Here is a 20,372-nt window from a genome sequence, read left to right on the forward strand (position 1 = left end):
CCTCCTCTTCTCCACCTTTTCTCCAGGCTAAACACCCCCAGCTCCATCAGCTGTTCCTCGTAAGACTAATGCTCCAGTCCCTTCACCAGCTTCGTTGCCCTTCTCTGGACGACTCTTGTTGTCTCTTTCACACTGAGCAAAGCCAAGTCCTCTACTTCTAACACAGGCATCAAATAAAGGTTTTCCCAAATAGCAGACTCCCGCGGTTCCCTACTGCCGGATCGCACCGGTACCTCCCAGGGCCCTGCTCAGGCAGCGCCACGGTACCATACAAGCGCATCCAGCCACCTGACCCTGGACAGCTTCGGAAAAGCTCCCCGCACTGCACACAGGCCACCCTGACCTTCCCCCGACGAAGCATCCGACACTTCAGCGGGGCGGACGCTGGGCCGGCACCTCCTCCTGCCCTGGGCGGGCGGAATGAGGGAAGGCCCGCCCCGCCGGGCGGTGCCTGTGGGACGGTGGCCGGCGATGGCGGCGGATGCCCGGCGGTGGCCCGCGGCCGGGCCGGGCGGGCGGCGGAGCGCGTCGTAGCGGGCGGGCGGGCGGCGGGGCGCGGCTCGGCATGGCCCGCGCCCTGCTGCTACCGGGGCGCCGCTCTGCTGCTCCTGCTGGTGGCGGGCTGTGCCCTGCGGCCGGCGCGGGGCCAGGAGGCGCCGCAGACCCCCGACTGGAGGATGACGCTGAAGACCATCCGCAACGGGGTGCACAAGATCGACGTGTACCTCAACGCGGCCCTCGACCTGCTGGGCGGCGAGGACGGGCTCTGCCAGTACAAGTGCAGCGACGGTGAGCGGATGGGAAGGGGGAGAGAGAGTGACGGCGACCCTTGTCCCCGGTCGGAGCGGCCGGGGCTGCGGGGACGGGGCGGCAGCGCTCCCGCCGGCCCCGAGCGCCGCTCCCAGGGGAAGCCTCGCCAGCAAGTTCTTACCGGTGTCTGTGTATATAAATATATCTGTCAGCCTCAGCAAACAAGTTCTTACGCTTGTGTATATGTTTAAATACATGTGTCATGGCTAGGCTTCGCGAACGAAGATTTGGGAAGGCTTTAACCACATTTGATACAGGCACGCTGGTGGCTTATGAGGCCAATACGAGACTGACATATCCGATTGCAAAAGGCACAGCAGAAAGACTCCTTAGATGGTGTATTCTGCAAGACACGGTTCTTTCTGCGTTGCCTTTTTTCTTCGAGAGTGATCCTGTGTGCGTTCTCAAAGGAGACAGCTGCGTTATAGGTGGTGTGTCTCCAGGCCTCCTGATTTGAGGCCAGAGTAGACCAGTTATGTTGATCAATATGGCCAAGGGTGAGATGTTGTTTCAGGGAGTCCTTTTATCTTTTCTTCGGGGCTCCTCTCATGCGGCAGCCAGTGGCAAGTTCACCATAGAGCAGGATCTTAGGGAGGCGGTGGTCCTTCAAATACATGTGTAACATATATAAAAACATATATACACGTAAGCAGTGCTCTCGGTGTGACTTTTAAATAGCGACGTTTGCGTTTGACAAACTGTCAAATACGTAGCTGATGTGTAGAGTAAAAAAAAACCCTGGAGTGGAAAGAATTGCTCCCTCCAAGGGTTATTTACGAACACTCCTGAGCATTTCAGTTTGGAACAGAAAAGCCTAACTGTGAGCTGTGGAATGCGTTGTTTCAGAGTCACGTTTAAATAACAGCTTTTAATGGCAGCCACGTTTGCCGGCGGAAGGAATGCATCCTGCTGTTTGTAAATCTTGCTGCTACCAGCAGAGGACATCTGTGCTTCTTCCCTGCGTTTTAGCTGCCTAATTTGCCTAAAATCTAATTGAGGCAGCTCAAGTTGGCATGACCTGATAGCTTATTATTAGGATATTACATATTATTATTATATGAGACTATTATTATTAGGATAACCCTGCTTGAGCAGAGAGGTTGGACCAGATCACCCACTGTGGTCCCTTCCAACCTGACCTCTGTGATTCTGTGATAAACTGCCTGAAAGTGACTCCCCAGCCATCCCATCCCAAGGCCAGGCAGGCAATGCTCCAGAGAGGGGGTTTCTTGCCAGGCTTTTCACTGGTGCTCTCGAAACGGGAGGCTCACCGTAACCTGTGTCCATGGAATTGCTCACCCCCATTTTACTATGTTGGATTTAAGTCAGGAAATGAGTTTGATGGTGGCACCCTGGCTGGCTCCACAAGAGTGGCCAGGACACTGTGACATTTCCTTGCTGTACTAGAATATGAACCTTTCAAATGTGTTTTTTCTTCTCCATCACTTTTAATTGTGGCCTCAGTTTGTTTCCAATACCAAAACAAGTTGGAGGGTCATTTTTCAAATTAACGGTTTTCCTTAACTTGCAATGCAAAATTCCTTGGCTTGCTGTACTAATGAGTATTCAGGGAGCTGGGACTTTAGCAGTCTCTACTAATTTAAATTGTATTAAGATTACAGCTGTAGAAATAAAAATGTTTTGTTCCAGTTAATTTTAAAGGTTAAGCTAAAAAAATCAGCACTACTGTTGATTGTGTATAAAGCATAGAAGTATTGATGAACTGGCAATGAAGTACTCTGTTCTTAAATATAATCCTACATATTGCATACTTAACTGACACAGCAATTTTAGTAACTTAAGCTCTTCCTCTTTTTTTTTTTTTTTAACTTTTGAAGCTAACATTGACACTTGCTCAGGTGACTTGTCCCCGTTTTTTAAAAACATTGCCTACTATCCTAAAGTTGTAATTTGGAAAGGATTGTTGATATGCAGCTGCCTAAGTATATGTTTAAGTTAAAAATATGAGTGATACTGTCTTAAGCCCTACAAATGCCTGTGGCGAGTTTTAACAGTAAAATTTACATGCAAAAAGTCTATTTGAGGCATAATAAATTACCTTTTTCAGGATCAAGGCCCGTTCCTCGCTATGGATATAAACCATCACCACCAAATGGCTGTGGATCCCCTCTATTTGGAGTTCAGGTAGGTACTTCCATTTTTGGACTTGTCTTTTATACATCAATTTTCCTCACCGTAGATGATTTTTTCCCTCCTCCATTCCAAGAATGAGACAGCATCCATATACATATGGATCCATATACAATGTCCCTACTCTTATCAGCTCCAACACGTGCTCTGGTAACAACAGATGGAAAATGTTAGTATTGTAAATGAACATAGTGTAAACATTTTCAAATATTATAAGCATAAAATGTAACATTGATGATTAATTTTTCAGGTTTTGATGTTTGATTTAGTGTTTTGTTCACGCAGTCTTCAAAGCGTTGAATAACCACAACTGTGAGAGTCAAGGGTTTGGCTCTGACTCTCGCTGTCCTTACTGACACTAATCCTTTTTCCTTAATGCTAGAAAGAAAATACGAGTTAGCTTATTCTCCTGCTTTTGGCTGGGATAGAGCTAATTTTCTTCTTCATAGCTGGTGTAGTGTTGAGTTGCAGGTTCAGTATGAGAATAGTGTTGATAAAACACTGATGTTTTTGGCCTTTGCTCAGTAGTTCTTACCCTAAGCGAAGGACTTTCCAGTTTCCCATTCTCTGGCAGTGAGGAGGTGCACAAAAAGCTGGGAGGGAGCACAGCCAGGACACCTGACCTGAACTGGCCAAGGGGATACTTCACACGATAGAACATGATGCTCCGTATATAAACTGGGGGAAGTTGGCCAGGCGGGGCTGATTGCTGCTTGGGGACAGGCTGGGCATCAGTCAGTGAGTGGTGAGCAACTGTATGGTGCATCACTTGTCTGTCTTGGGTTTTGTTTCTCTTTCTCCTTTTCCTCCTCCTCATTATTATTGACTATATTTTACTTTGTTTCAATTATTAAACTGTCCTTATCTCAACCTCTGAGGGGTGTTTTTCTGATTCTCCTCCTCATCTTACTGGGGGGCAGTGGGGAAGAGGCAGGAAGAGTGATCAAGCAGCAGCATGGTATTTAGTTGCTAGTTGGAGTTAAACCATAACCCTTGAGTACCATGTCTGGGTAGGATGGAGTTAACTTTCTTCATAGCAGGCTGCATGGCACTGTTTGGGATTTTGGGCTAAAACAGTGTTGATGGTTTTGGCTGTTGCTGAACAGTGATTGCACAGCTTTGGGACTTCGTCTTTTCAACTCCACTCTGCTCATCCACCACCCCAGAGCGTAGGCTGGGGCTGGGGAAGAGGTTGGGAGGGGACACAGCTGGGACAGCTGACACAAACTGAACAGAGGGATATTCCATACTACACAGTGGTGCTCAGCAATAAAAACTAGAGTAGTGAGAGAAGGTGGGGAGGGGATGGTGGTAAAGCCTACGTATGACTTCAGTGGAGGCTGTTGCTCACAGTCTGGCTTGGCATCCTCTCTGTTTGTCAGATGTGGTGAATGATTGCTTTTGGACTGCTTATTTTGGGACATCTTTTTCTGCCTTTATTCATCTATTAAAGTGTCTTTATCTCAACCCACACGTTTTCATGCTTTTGCTCTTCCTATTCTCCCCTCCATTCCATGAGGTGGGGCAGGGGGTGAGCAAGCATCTCTCTGCATGCTTGGCTAATGACTGGGGTCAAATCACCACACCTTACTAGAGGTGAACAGCAAAACAGATAAGTGAAGGACAGCTGGATTGGTCACATTAGTTTGTAATTCCTAACTGTTACAGTCCATTCATAGGCTGTATCTTTCTTAACTGGAATACCAGTGGAGTATGTGTGTGTGTGGATTTTCTTCACAGTTTGACATTGGTATCCCTTCAATGACAAAGTGCTGCAATCAACACGACAGATGCTATGACACTTGTGGCAATAAAAAAAATGATTGTGATGAGCAGTTTCAGTCCTGCCTCTCAAAAATTTGCAGAAATGTGCAGAAAACACTTGGAATCTCAGAGAGTGTCCAGGGTAAGTGTGAAAAACCCTTTCTTTTTTTTTTTTCAGGTTTAACTGAGCTTAATTTGGCAAAAAATCTTTGTGCTGCACAATAAGGCTACATTTTCATAAGCTGATGCTGTTACTGAAAGACACCTTGTTCTGTCCCTCTGCTGTGCAGCCCAGACACTTGTACAGCACAGCAAGGACACAGCATAGGAAGATGATCTGGGTTAAATCTAACCTTCAGTTAAGGTTAGTTTTAACTTTAGAGGGAAAAAAATGCTTCCCATTTAGAATTAAGAATATGGGCATACAACTGGATCCAAATGCATATATAATTCTTGCATTTGCTGTAACATGGCTGAATACTGACTGTTCTGCTGGGTGATTTCTAAACATCTACTACGTATGATTGCTACTAAACTGTAGGAAAATGTGGAATAATTTCCTTTTATGAAATAAGATTTTAGAATAATACACTGTCATAGTGGATGTAGTTAATGCTGTCCCTTAGTGAATAAATGTTAGGTTTCTTAGTAACAGATGATATGATACTCCTTCTGGTTGTTGGCCTGCATCCGATGGATATATGACAACTACTTTTTAACTTAGACATTGTCACTTTCACAGTATGTAGTCCCACTGAGAGCAGTAAGGCTTTAGAACAAGCCTGTGTTTGAACTGCTCAAATTCATTTAACTGCAAATAAGTCATCGCATTAGTCTTTAGTGTCAGAACTGGTGAATATTTGTTCAGTTCTGTTGAGCTGATATTAAAAATAGCAACCTCTATATAAACTGGGATGCAAAGAGTGAGGGGGTAAACCAGTTCTTTCATCTTCCCAAGACTCAGTATTCTAACACAGTTAATATTCCATATGCAATGAATTTTCTTGTTCATTTTGTTTGGCATGTGAAAAATCTTAATTCAAAACTTAAATGGTTCTGTATTGGTTCAGTCTTTCATTTAACAATCTGTTTGCCATGCCCAGAGAAGACTGCTTCTTTCTTAGAGTCATTCTCACTTTGCCAGTTATTTCTGCTAGTTTCATATTCCATTCAAAGCATACTTTTAACTGAATTCTTCTTTGCTTGCAGCTTGTGAATCAACTGTTCAGCTGTTGTTTGATGCAGTTATACATTTAGGATGTAAACCATACCTGGACAGCCAGAGAGCTGCATGTATGTGTCATTATGAGGATAAGACAGATCTCTGAAAGAAGATACTGAGTTCTCATGGTGTACAATGAAGATTCAGATGAACTGAAGCAAGTCTTTGGTTACAAAGCTTTACGATTTTCAGATAGTAATATATTAAACACTGACATGAATATACTGATTTGAAAATCACTACAATATTCTTATTAATGGAAAAAAGAAACAAGTCTTCTTTCTCTTCTATTTTATGCCAGAATCTTGGAAACTGAAATTAGTTTCTTTTGGCGTATGCGTGCTCAGGGCATGTTATTGTACAACACTACAGCACTAGTGTACAACTACAGCACTAGTATGCAACACTAGTGCCATTTTAAAGTTTTTAAGAAAACTCCATAATGGGGACATCAGAGGCACTGAAGAGTTATATTGAGTTCTCAGATGATTTTTAATATAGGTCACATTTTAGGTTTACTAGATGCATCTGATGGATCCAACAGGAAGGAGTGTTTTGTATGCATCAGTATGACATCTTAAATACCCTGTACTTCCATGTTTCTGGTACAATTGCATTCAGTTCTCTCTGATATATGCTGTCCTGGGTTTGTTCTTAAAAAAGCAACCAAAATACCCCAAGCCTGTATACATCTGAACTACATATTTCTACCTGAATCTGTATCAACCTTACTTCTCCAGCACTTTTCAGACCAAATATGTTGATCCTTTTAAGGCTTGACTAGTAAAATGAACAGCTTGCAATCTAAGGATATACTTTTGATTTGACAAAATGGTGAAATGTAGTTTCTTATGTTATTTTTAAAAATTCATCAAATGTCTATTTTTAAATACAACATTTTGTGTATTATATGCACGAAAAGGATATAGTGTTCCAACATGTTCATTTATATTTGTCTTGTGGCACAACTTGGCTACTGTATTCATCTTTCATTTAGTATGTTCTGATGAAAACTAAAAGCAAGTTCCATGGTTAAGATCAGTAAGCCCAGCAAACCTTTTTAAGATGTCCTCTGTGAGGCTGATGGTTATTTGAGCCTGTATTTTTGTCATCGGTTCCCATGACCTCTGTGAGGCTGAGCAACATCTGAGCCTGTACTTCTGTCATCTGTTCTCTCTCTGACTTCTCTAGCTAAAATCACTTGATATCTGAATTATTTGGGATTTGTTTTCTGTACTCAGCTTTCATTGCCGATCTACAGGTGTTAGTCCTTAACTGCTGCATCAGGTTCTCTGTTATAATGATTTGCTTTCATGCGGCCCTGATTCTGCTTTAGATATCCACAGGAGAGGAGTGAAAATTAAAATACTGCATCTGTGAACGGGGAATAGAAACCATGCTAAATGCATAAAATTTACTGGACTGATGGACTGTAATGTCATTTCTTCTCTGGAAGGACTTTTATATGTTTTTTTCTTGGCCAGTTGTATTTTTGGTTGGTTTGTCACTGGAGCTTACTGTACATGACATTGAATGTGCCTCATTAAAAAAGTTCCTGGTAAAATTCTTTAGCCGTGCTTCAAGGTTTCTTTTTTTTATTTGTGGATATGAAATAGCACTGCAAGAGAAGTATTACTATAGAGTTTTACAGTACTGTGCTTGATGAACTTGTGGTTCCTCTAAATTTGGTGAAATTTATTTTCTACCATAAAATTGAAACAACTCTGAATTACTCTGGAATTCCACGGTTGTAACCCTAAAAATCTTTTAACACCAAAGCAGGGAATGGTAATGGCACTGCTTGTTTAAAATGAAAAAAAGTACCACACTGAGTCCAAAATGCTGTAATTCAACTAAATAGCTGTTGAGTTCAGTACAGATGGGCTTAAACTAAATGCTTAAATGTCCTGGTTTTGGATGGGATAGAACTAATTTTCTTCCTAGTATCTGGTGCAGTGCTGTGTTTGGATGTAGTGTGAGAATAATGTGGATAACACACTGATGATTTAGTTGTTTCTGAGCAGCGCTTACCTTAAATCGAGGACTTTTTAGTTTCCTATGCTCTACCAGTGAGGAGGTGCACAAGAGGGAGGGAGGAAGCATGGCCAGGATAGCTGCCCCACACTGTCCAAAGGGATATTCCATACCATAGACTGTCATGTTCACTACATAAATGGGGGGAAGTTTATATCCCAGTCAGCTGAGAGGCACTGATCACTGCTCGGGAACTGCCTGGGCATCGATCAGTGGGTGGTAAGCAACTGTACTGTGTGTCACTTGTCTGTCCTGGGTTTTGTTCCTCTTTATTATTTTCATTTTTATTATTTTTATTTATTTTACTTTATTTCAATTATTAAAGTGTTCTTATCTAAACCTATGAGTTTTACTTTTTCTGATTCCCCTCCCCATCCTGTGTGTGTGTGTGTGTGTGTACATGTGTACTTAGTTGCTGCCTGGGGTTAAATCATGACTATACAGAAAATTTTCAGTGTTGGAAAGAGCTGGTTTTTGTTCCCTTCTGTATTCACCTGTACCATGAAAGTATTCCAGAGTTTCCTTCAAATCATGTATAACACTAAAAAGAGCTTTAATCCTGCTGGATAGCACTTTCATAATTCTGTTTGCAAACCACAGAAAGCATTTAACTTTTTCCAGGGAATCTTTACTTTGTGCAAATTTTTCCTGTAGCAGAAATCCTGGATTATATTTACCTGCAAATTATACAAAATGCATTTTGCAGACCACAGCTAGCCTTCATTTTAGGGGTATCACCCCCAGAATTAACTTACATATTTATATATGTATATATATGTTTTTTATATATATATGTAAAAAATGTAATGCTTGTCCTGATTTTGGCTGGAATAGTTAATTTTCTTCCTAGTGGCAGATACAATGCTGTGTTTTGGATTTAGGATGAGAATATTGTTGATAACACGCAGCTTCTCATACTGCCCTGCCAGGGAGGAGGCTGGAAGTGCACAAGTTGGAAGGGGACACAGCCAGGACAGCTGACTCCAGTTGACCCAAGGTATATCCCCACACCATATGGAATCATGCTAAATGATAAAACTGGGGGGGTGGCAGGGGCAGTTGGCCAGGGAGTGGCACTGATCACTGCCTGGGAACTGGCTGGGCATACATCGGAGGGTGGTGAGCACAATCCAACTTCCTTCTTCCGACTGCAGTTCTAATCCATCCATAATGCTTTTTCCAAAAACTACCCACTTGTGGTGGAGCTACTGCAACAATGTGAAAGTGTTTCAAAACATGTTTCAAAACACGTATAGGCATGTATAACAAAAAACTTGCATATAACGCACACCGGCCAAACGCTACCTGAGGCTTCATACATTGCAATCGAGTTACTGGTGAGTCATCTGAACATGGTGTCTGATGGCTCTTAGCCTGCAGCAAAACAAAGCAGAGAAAAAGTTTGTGGTGTTACAATCTGAGCAAACTGTTGGACTGAGGAACATGGCTGATACGAGTTCAAACTGCTGAACACAAAGCTCTTACAAAGTCCTAGATTAAGGTTCTACAGCTGCTACTTCACACAGGATTCTCTAGCATGGGCTGAGAGAGCTAGGATTAGAAATTGCAAAAAAAAAATGAATCTGCTTGATAGGAGTCTAAATGTTACACAGTGGAAGATGCAAAACTCTTACAATAGTATCATGTTCTAACTAAAGTAAACACAAAGCCAATTTAAGCAACTGTTTTATCTTGATCCAGCTGCCTACCTGGCAGACTGAAGGTAACAAGTCCAAACAAGGGGAAAATAAGCAATGGTAATTAGAAATACCCATGGCTTCTTCAACCAAAAGGGACGCATCTTGTCTAAAAGATTTACCCATGCAAGAAACCTGTGGAAAATAAAACCAAATGGACTGGGTAAAAATGCTTAAAATCCCACTCTAGATCTGCCTGCTTTTGTGCTTGTAGCAGCAATCTCTATCTAAGTGCATATTCTCACACGAGTTTATCCTAGACCCTGCCTAGAAACAGGCTGGATAGAAAATTCAGACTCCCTCCACTGTACAGAACTGTAAAACTCTTATAGAGAAGAAATTTTTTTTTGTCATTGGCTTTGGTTTAGAGACTTGTGTCTTATGCAACTGATCCAGCGAACAGTAAGTCCATATAATTAACTAGTTGGGAATATCGGCACTTGTTAAGATACCTCGGCATTCTCTTCAATATCTTGTCACACTCCTCACAGTTCTGAAATCGTCAGAGAGGTGATGTAAGAATAGAGAAAATGCATTTTGAGGAGCAGGAGTTTTACAGGAAAGGAAAGCTCCCCATAAGGGGGCCTTGAGGGCAGTTTTGAAAAACCTCAATAAATAAAGGAGCTTCTCACCACGTTTCAGGACGATAATTTTGTCTACGGCGGTGCAGTTACCCAAGGACGGCCTCTGAGGTGCCCGTCACAGGAGCGCAGGTAACGCAGGGCACACTTTTACACATCACCCTTCGGCTCTCCCGGCCGCGTCCCGCCCGACGGACACTTCCCCCGTCACTCGCCCCGTTTCTTGCGGAGGCGGCGGCCGGAGCCAAGGGCGACAAACGCCCGCCCCCGTACGGAGGGGGCGGGCCGACCCCGGCACGGCACGGGAAGGAAGGACACGACACGGCTCGGCTGGGCTCGGCTCCAGCAGCAGTTCCTTTGTCTGCGGTCATGTCGGGGCCGGAGCGGCCGGCAGGTGGGTGGGCGGCGGGGAAGGCGCGGCGGGTGGGTGCGGGCTCCGGCCGGAGCCAGCGGGATGCCGGGGTGCCTGCGAGGGGCTGGGGGAGAGGGGTCCCACGGGCACCGTGGCGTGGCAGCGCCGCCCGGAGGGCTCTGCCGGCGCTCGTGGGGAGCGGGGCCTTCGCTCCCTTCCGTCCCGAGGAGGAAGGGAACGGGGAAGGTGGGACGTGAGGAGCCAAAGACGGCGGCGGCCGACGAGGAAATAAATGTGCACGGAAATGGATCTGCACGTAAAGTCCAGCGCGCCCTGCGGAGGGGGAAGTCCCGCCGCAGGGCGAGGGAAGGGGGAAGATCGCCGATGTGTAAGAGGAGTTCGAGGGAAGAGAGGGCAGCAAAACTGCGGGGTTGGGTGCATACCTGATTTTTGATTCCTTTGAAGCAAGGAGAGATCTAAGACAAGCAGTCCCATTGAGAGCAATCAGCTTTTAGAACAAGGCTGTGTAAGACAAGCAGAACACTTTTCATGAATCATGGTAATTCAAGTAGTGTTTACTTGAATGAAGCTGCAATATGAGAGTGGCATTGAAAAGCTACAGACTAGGAACTGACTACACAGAATCTGAATAACAGGAAAACCGTATTTCCCTAGTTTTCTTCGGCCCAGGAATTCTCTTCTTCCTCTGTTCTTCCTCTGTCCACATTACAGTATTTTCTGTTATAGTCTGATAACATTTTATGATCTGTTTTTGGGGGAGTGCCTTGCCCCCCTCTCCTTAGGTAAAGACAGAAGCATAAACCATATCTCAGTTACATATGCAAAAATACAGTGTAAATTTAACATGCAGATGCACTCTAAGATTTCTGCCTTCCTGTTATCAACATAGGCACAGGTGTTGTTGCAGTTCTATCAACACTCATTTTTTAGCAATTCTATCATTAGTCTGACCTCCATGTTATGTTTCAAGCAAAAGAAATAGCTTTTTTTTGTGCATTCAGGATAGGAGTGGTAACTGTAAGACACCACAGCTGATCGATATTTGCCAGTGGGAAGCTCAAATGTAAAGAGTAACACTTAGTCCTTTGAGCCACCCCTCTACTTTCCTGTGCTGTTGTCTTCAACATTAAGCTTCTAAAGCCAAGTCCAGATTTCTGCAAGTTTATTCTGGTGTCTTTATGAACTTTTCTCCTCTATCAACACAGAGCTATGTTAGTTTTGCAAAAGACTTTAATAACATGTGAAAAACAGATATGAAAAGGTAATGCTGTATATACAAAGCAGTTTGTAAAATATATGTGTATGTGACTCCTCTTCTAATTGCAGGCCACGTCCAGTTGGATAGCAGACCTATATTATCTACCACAGGTATAGTATAGTATATAGTTTTCATAATGTGTTAGTCTCCACCAGTAGAAGTTGTGATTTTATAGCCCACTGGTTAAGCGAAAAGAATAAATATTTTGGCCTAACCATCTGCAGGTCTGTAGTTCTGCACACTCCCAAGATGTGCACATTCCCCATTGTTCCCACACTGTTACCTTTATGTCCACTGGCATTAGCTATACATACTGTTACACTACTATTGTGACTCATGTGCTGCATCCAGCCTCTAAGAGAATGCTCAGCTTTGAATTAGCAGCATTACTAATAAAAGCAGCATTGCTAATAAAAATACACTAATAAATAGTGTATTTTTAAATAATATAACATCGTAACTATTTAGAGACTCTTTTAAAAAATACAGCCAGCAAGTTAATTATATAAAATCATGATCTCTGAATTATGCCTATATAGGTACAGATGCACAGACAGATAGAAAATACACACGTCTTGAGCATCTAAAATTCACACTGTGAGAGTCAGAACTTTCAGAACAGCCTCCAAAAGCTGTGGGTGTGGACAAATGCTAATGAAGCTGTTTAACTGCATGCCTACTTACCTGATGTGTAAAGGAGCTTTTGGTTCACATGAACAGCTAAACTTTAAGGCTGGATGCATAAATTCAAATTGTTTCTGTTCAGTGAATGATTTTGCAGCTAAATCACTTTTCGATCTCTAACAGATGGAAATCAGAACATCACAGAAGTAGATGCATTCGATACAAGGTAAAGTTCTGGTGGCAGACAGAGATGGCCCATGGCACTGAAATCATTGAATGCAGGGTTTTCTGATTTTTTTAAGAACATGATGGAATTATTCAATTCAACTCCACCAACTTACTGAACACATTTCTAGTTTTAGCTACACCAGATGCAGAAGCGCCCTTATTGTGAAGGCATGTGGAAGGGACTATTAGGAGTGGACTCGTTTTATGGTAGGCAATGTGCAGAGACTGTGGCAAAAATACCATCACAATCTAAGGAACAATTGGACAGACTAAGTAATAGAATGTAGCACAAGAATATATTCCTCTAGAAGGAGGGGAAAAGAGACCATGGGATAGCGATTCCATTGATTTTTCCTATTCTACCTTGCAACGTCTTCTAGCCCTGGAAACAGTAAACTACCTGCCTGATAACTCTATTTGCCTCAGCCATTCAGTAAATACAACTGAGCAGAGAAAGAACTATGTAGGGAATCATCCTTTAATGGTCATTCACAGGATCCAGGGACCTAACTGTCCAAAATCCCTACCAGCCATGCATCTAGCCAAATCCTACAGAAGAGAAATTGCCAAAATCTGAATAAATTCTGGTACTGGCACAGGTGAAATACCATTCATAATTACAAGGCTAAAGTTTATAATCTTTGCATTTTATCATGTTAAGTACTCAAACTGGGGAGAGTGTGATAAAGCACCCAACTTCTTATACTTGTTATCCAGCCAACACTGTTGAAACCCCCAGACTTTAAACAGTCATCCAAAATTCCTGTTCTCTGAATTCTTATGTAGTCATTACCAAAAGATGTTTCATTAAGGAGTTTCTCATAATGAAGTGGAGAAACAGAAATAGTTTATGGATAACTATAACTTTGTTGTGAAATGAAGCATTTTGCTGACAAACTGTGATCTTTAAGTAGTGTCTGCAGGCAAATATTCTAGCCAATTTCTTCCACTAATTGCACCACACCTGAATATTCTATAGCAGGAAAAAAACAGTAACATGGCAAAAATGGCTCTGACTAGAGCCATTCCTAGGGCAGCATGACCTGGACTGTCATTCTGTATACCTGTTCTGTCCTTGTCTATTCCCAGTGGTGTCACCAGAACTGTTTTAGTTTTCATTTTCTGCACCAGTTACTGTCTTCAGAAGCAGAAGGATGGTCTGCTTTATCTCCCAAAACACAGCCATGTCAACATTTGGAAACGATCTTCTGGATCCAAGTGTTGGCATGACTGTGGGTCCACAACCAAGTCCAGAGCATGCTGTTACACGCTTCTATATTGTGTTTTGCTCGTAAACCAATAACATTGCTGAATGCTACTCCCAAACACACAGGTACTCCATGCTTTTGTTGCTATGATATAGTCCTCTACTTAGAAGCTGGGTAGGTCATTTATTCTGTCCTCTAGAACACCTCTGTCCTTCAGCCTTCAGATTTTGTTGGCTGGTTGCTAAAAACTTAGATGAACAGTTGTATTACCATAGTTTTCATTTTCTTAGGGTAAACAATAAACATTTGTTCTCCTTTTGCAAGATACACTACTCTTAGCACCTGATCACCATCAGTTTATAGTCTATTACTTATGATGTAGCACTTGATTGACTTAGAATAAGTTGAAGCAAACCGCAGACAGCTACAATTCCAAATAAGTACATGTGTACTATCCAATTATGCTAAAATAATATTTAGCAGAACACATAACATGGAGAATTGGAGCCATGCCTAAAGTGCACCATTATACATGTTACTGTGTTACTAATGAGACAGCCTCCTGAGGAGAGAAAACACAAATACCTTGCAGAGAAACTGTTCAGTCTATCTGGTGGAGTCACAGTAGACACCCAACACTTGTTTTTACTGATTCCCTTAACATGCCCAAGCTTTTAAAAAAGACCTAGCGATTTTGGGTCTTCCTAAAATATTCTACATTTTGAGGTCTTGTCTTCTGAAATTGGCTCCTCCAAATCTCTAGTCAATTAAAAATTCTTACCTTGTGGAAATACAGGAAGTTAATTCAATTAGCCACTGACTCATGTATCAAGAATGTTTTCCATCTCTGGCAACAGGCAAACACATGATCCTGCAGTGCAGTACAAAATGAACCATCAAAGAAGAGGAATTGCATTAATCTTCAATCATGAACACTTTTTTTGGCATTTAAAAATGCCAGACAGACGTGGGACTTTGGCAGACAGAAACAATCTGAAACGCAGGTAAGAAACTTGGTTTCTCTGCTCATCCTTAAAAAAATCTAAACTTCAGAAATCATAGTCAAATAAGCAGTTACCTAAATCTTGTGTTTTAAGTAGAGACCAAAAGATTTTGTAGACATAAGCATCTCTGCAACTTTGGTACAGAAAGCTGTAATGAAAAAGCTTTAGGGCACATTCCCTACATCACAGAAACTGCTGGCACAAGTGCTATGATTTCAGTGAGTCCAGAGCTTTCTTTGGGCAAACTCTTTGAAGTAACTTGAGGTAATAGACCTGTACTTGACACTGGTTTGAGTTCAAAATCAACTTTAGTTTGTTTTTTTTTTCATAAATAATGCATAAACATGAATATTTATTCTCTGAGAGGGAAAGCAACTGACATATAATTTGAGCAAGATTCGTACTAATACTGATGTGTTTTAATAATAGTTTGACAGACCTTGGATTTGAAGTCAGAGTTTTTGATGATCTGAAAGCAGAAGGCGTGCTGCAGGAAATTTATGAAGGTAGGAGACTATACAGTGATTATGTCTAACTATTTGTAGCAGAATTTCCAGGTATCTTTTCTTCCATTCTCTCTATTTATCTAACTTAAAACAGTTTTTGTGCACAAGGAAGTTCTTTAATATTAGAAGGACTTAAAGGTTAGATTGCAGATTATTGCAGTGTAAGGGAAACTTCTGTGGAAGAACTAAGGAAGTCACTAAAAGATGAAAGAAAGTACTTGCTGCTGGGAGAAGTTGTTAACATTCTTCTTTTTACATTTAGTGGCCCTTCAGCCATGTTGAATCAATGTACCTTCAAATCTGCAGTATTCTTCTATCTGAAAATAGCTGTCATTTGAAAAGGACTGATCAGGGATTAAAAATGATACAAATGTACAATGTTTTTAAACCTGAGGATGACTGTTTAGTCATTTTGACTATTTCAGCCTCTCTGGATGACCACAGTAATGCTGACTGCTTTGTTTGTGTGTTCCTGAGTCATGGCGAGAATGATCATGTTTATGCATATGATGCCAAAATCAAAATTGAGACAATCACAGACATGTTCAGAGGAGACAAGTGCCGGAGTCTAGTAGGAAAACCAAAGATATTTATCATTCAGGTAAGATGTCTGTTTCTGAATTCAGTGGACTTAACACTGACCTGTGTTTTTCTGCAATACAGATGTCAGTTTTCCTGATGCAGTCTTTCCCCAAGGGAAATTTTTCCTTAAAGATATTTCAGACAAGGAGTCTTCTTTTTTAAGAAACCTGTATGTACAGTAGTGTTAATATCATGATTATAGCTGTATTTAGTAAGTAATTTTATAAAGAGAAACACAAATCAAGCCCATGTCAGATTGACTGTCACTGTATATTTAATGGCAGAGAAGGCAGTGCCATACTTTTGGGGAAGGTCTCAGCTGAGTTCCTGCTGCTCACACCTCACTAGACTGTAGAAGGCTATCAAACCTCTATCTTCATTGCTTCCTTCTAGGCAAGTCCCTTTAACTGATCCTTACTGAAGCTGGGGTTTGTGTTTTGTTTTTCTGTTTGGTTGTTTTCTTTTTTTGTGGACTACTTGGTTGGTTTTTGTGGTGGTAGTGATTTTTTTGTTTGTTTGTTTATGACCAATACCTGGCATCTCTGTAGACTCTAAGAATCAATTTAAGGATTTATTGTCTCAAAAATACTTTTTGTGATAAGTGGTCAAATAAAGCCCATATGTAACCTCCTGTTTCACATCTTGGTTCATGGCATAATGCAAGCTGGGAGGCACCTCAGAAGGTCTCTGTTCAAGCCTCTTGTTCAAAGCAAAGTCATGGGATCATGCAGGGCTTATCCAGAGCAAACTCATATATGAACCTGGCATTCAGCAGATTGTAATTGTAGTTGTTTACAGAGTAATCCTAAGTATTATCTTTTTTCTTTTTCCAAATGAAAGCTTCCTTAGGCACAGGGCTGCTGCAAGAATCAGCACATCATTAATTCATCTTTCATTAGGAGTCATGCAGGTTTCCTTTATTATTTTTAACCTGGAACCAAACATGGAAAAATATTTTCATATTTCAATTTTAAGTAATCCTTGGAAACATCTATAACATATACTCATCAAAATGCTAATTAACTTAGTTCATCAGCTGAGTTCTTTTATAGAACAACTAGCATAGTATTTACCTTTGGAAATTAGAAGAAACAGCCATATGGAACTTCATCACTGTAAAGAATATTTTTTTTGTGTTTTCTCTTTTTAGTGGTAGTTCTTAAGTAATGCTTCTTACTTACTTTTTATCTTTTGACCGTGTTCTCACCTTATGCTCCCTGTGTAGCCTTCCTGCATCACTGACAATACTGGGCTCACTTACTGACTTCTCACAAAAAAACCATCCCTCATCTAACACATATGAGACAACTAAGAGCAGAAGTGTGACAGCATGTAATGATGGCTGTGCTCAGAACATTAATTCAATGCTGCCTGCTTGCCAGCAGGTCTCAGGGAGGCAATTCTTCCTCTCTACTCAGGACTGGTGAGGCTGCATCTGAAGTACTGTGTCCAGTTCTGGGTTTTCCAGTACAAGAAAAATACAGACTTATTGAAGTGAGTCCTGCAAAAGGCCACAAAGATGATTAAGAGACTGGAGTATCTCTCATAGGAAGAGAGGCTGAGAGAGCTGGGACTGTTCAGCTTTGGAGGAGATGCCTCAGGGGAACCTTATCAATGTTATGAACATCTGGTGGGAGGGAATGGTGGGAGGCTCTTTTCAGTGGTGCTAAAGTGACAGGACAAGAGGCAGCCGGAATGAATTAAAACATACAAAATTCCATCTCAACACAAGAGAACACTTTTTCACTGTGAGGGTGGTCAAACACTGGAAGAAGTCACCCAGACAGATTGTGGAGTCTCCATCTATGAAGATACTTGAAAGCTGACTGCACATTGTCCTGGATAGCCTGCTGTAGAGCAAACTGTGGCGGTTGGACTAGGTGATTTTAAGTCCAGTCTTAGCGATTCTGAGATCATCTCAGAGCTTTCAATAGACTTCATCACCAATATTTTAACTGATAAAGAAGTAAATGGGTCTTTATGATCCAGACTCACGGTAATGTGGAACACCTAACTGAAGTCCCCTCTGGTTAACTTCAGAAGTATCACATTAAACATGGGTGACTTTGGCAAAGGTGGAAGCCTAACAATACTTCTCACCAACAGGCATGTCGAGGTGATAAACATGATGATCCAGTTATTGCTCATGATTCAACAGACAGTAGCAACGAATCCACTGTCAATGAGACTGAAGTGGATGCAGCTGGTGTCTATACTCTGCCCACTGGTGCAGACTTTATCATGTGCTACTCTGTAGCACAGGGTAAGTTCTAATATTTTACATCCAATGACTAAAACTTCATTCATTCTTCATTTTGCTGTCAAAAAAATGAGAACAGTTCCAGGTCATCTGTTTTACATGTCTGATAAGTGACAACTTGTCTGAAAGAACCTTACGTGTTAAAGGAAAAGTGAAAATAAACTATCAAGGTTGCAGTTAATTTGCCAAACAGAAACAAACATTCTCATCAATCTTCCCGCTGAGCTGTCTGCTGATAGCACGCATTCCCTTCTATTCCACGACTGTAGGATTCTGGTGGCTTATAACTTTCCCTGCACTATATGGCTTTCTCTCTTGTCCTCACTCCCATCTGCTCTCTTGTAATGTGCAGATACAGTCCTGTAAGCTACCAATCCCTGAATCACGTTCCTCTTAGCTGAGCACTATTAAGTGATCTCAAAGCCATTTCCCATCTACAGTTTCCAGTGAAATTACATAACTGGCAAAGTAAGATTTATACCCATTAGTAATCCCTTATGGATGGTAGCGAACAGTGACTCTCATAAATATTTTTCCCAGAGTCATCACTACTTACATTCAGATATTATTTTATATTTCTGTTCTACATTAGGCTACTATTCTCATCGTGAGACTGTAAATGGCTCCTGGTACATTCAAGATCTGTGTGAAACGCTTCGGAAGCACGGGTCTTCCTTGGAGTTCACAGAGCTTCTTACTGTCGTTAACAGGAAAGTATCTTACCGCAAAGTGGATGTGTGCAGAGACAGTAATGCCATAGGAAAAAAACAGATCCCTTGTTTTGCCTCAATGTTAACTAAAAAATTGTATTTTCATCCAAAATCTAAGTAGATTGTTATTTAACAACGATGACCATTAACTACTACTTGCTGCAGAAATGAAAACACCATCTTAGTTCAGGAAACTAATACTCTACAAGATTGTTCGCAAAATCACTGGAATCAAACATTATAGTTTGTATACATAATAGATTCTAAAATCTTAAAGCAATTTTAAAGCTAGTATTACAGCTCAGGGAATTTGGGAAAAGCTGACTGGTCCAAAACTCTAAGAAGGTGCTCAGATTTTACTGAAATTGGTATCTAGATTACTTTTTTGTAAAAAGCCTTTTGCTTGATTGCCATCTAACTATGGCACATTTTACTACTTCCAAAACATTTCTAATGTTGCATTAGATTAACTTATCTTGCTCCAAGAGCACACTTTATAGGGAATAAGTTGGTAGGGTATCTTTTCAGATTTGTGGAAGCAGCATCCACATTGCAATTTTTGTGGCTTTATTGAGCTTTTTGGACATTTTTTTATTATTTTCTCTCAACACTAAAAAGGAATTTAATTCCTTGAGTACAGTTGTACCATTAACATAGGGTTAATTAAATAGGGTTAATTAACAAAGGGTTTCTTTTTACTTGAACATCATTGTCTCAGTTTGAAGAGACTGGAATGTTTGCTAAAGAGGATGAGTTATGAGACAGACCAAACTCCTCTCTCTCAGCAATTGTAAATTCAAAAAATTAAAGGGCTTTAATCAAGGAAGTGCAGAAAAAAAGGAAGAAATAACACCCCTTTATTAAAAGATATATGTATGTTGGCAAGAACAGCAACAGAACATAGAAACAACTAAACAATAGTCCTGTACCCAGAAGTCCCCTTCAAACAAAACAAAAAGTCTGAATACTTCTCTGTCCTTAGCGCGGTTCTAATCCTGGTCGGCAGGGGCGCTGTTGGATCGCTGGAAGTGCAGGGCCTGCAGTTCTCTGTGTTGGCCTGCAGGGGGCGCTGTCGGGCTCTGGCAGTCACCGCACGGGGAGGGGTCTGGGGGTTGGTCTCGGATCGCGGGAGTAGCTGAAAAGAAAATGGGGACCCTTCCCCCAGTGGAAGAAAGGGGGAAAGGAAAACAGTTCACCCCCACGAAACTCACTGTTGTCCTCAGATGACAGTGTCCCAAGACTCCTCCTTTCTTCTCCTGGTGAGCACAAAAACTGTCCGATGAGAACGCAGCAGGTCCGGGCCAGAGACAAGGACAGCCTGCCCGCAAGTCGAGGCCAGCAGTCAGGGCTGACCAGGGCA

General features: G+C 41.7%; 2 protein-coding genes across 2 annotated transcripts; both read left to right on the forward strand.

Moving 5' to 3' along the window:
• Positions 1-481: 481 nt before the first annotated feature.
• Positions 482-7,518, forward strand: PLA2G12A (phospholipase A2 group XIIA). The gene is made up of 4 exons (XM_029962254.1): positions 482-789; positions 2,879-2,955; positions 4,702-4,867; positions 5,935-7,518. Exons 1-4 carry the CDS (start codon positions 678-680, stop codon positions 6,051-6,053), a joined length of 474 nt encoding a protein of 157 aa, XP_029818114.1. The 5' UTR covers positions 482-677; the 3' UTR covers positions 6,054-7,518.
• A 3,045-nt stretch (positions 7,519-10,563) lies between these two features.
• CASP6 (caspase 6) lies at positions 10,564-19,742 on the forward strand. The gene is made up of 8 exons (XM_018072319.2): positions 10,564-10,653; positions 11,959-12,000; positions 12,698-12,740; positions 14,808-14,954; positions 15,384-15,460; positions 15,886-16,061; positions 18,149-18,305; positions 18,895-19,742. Exons 1-8 carry the CDS (start codon positions 10,629-10,631, stop codon positions 19,131-19,133), a joined length of 906 nt encoding a protein of 301 aa, XP_017927808.1. The 5' UTR covers positions 10,564-10,628; the 3' UTR covers positions 19,134-19,742.
• Positions 19,743-20,372: the final 630 nt, after the last annotated feature.

This window comes from Manacus vitellinus, unplaced genomic scaffold (genome assembly GCF_001715985.3).
Source record: "Manacus vitellinus isolate BGI_N305 unplaced genomic scaffold, ASM171598v3 scaffold_0_pilon, whole genome shotgun sequence".
Taxonomy (NCBI): domain Eukaryota; kingdom Metazoa; phylum Chordata; class Aves; order Passeriformes; family Pipridae; genus Manacus; species Manacus vitellinus.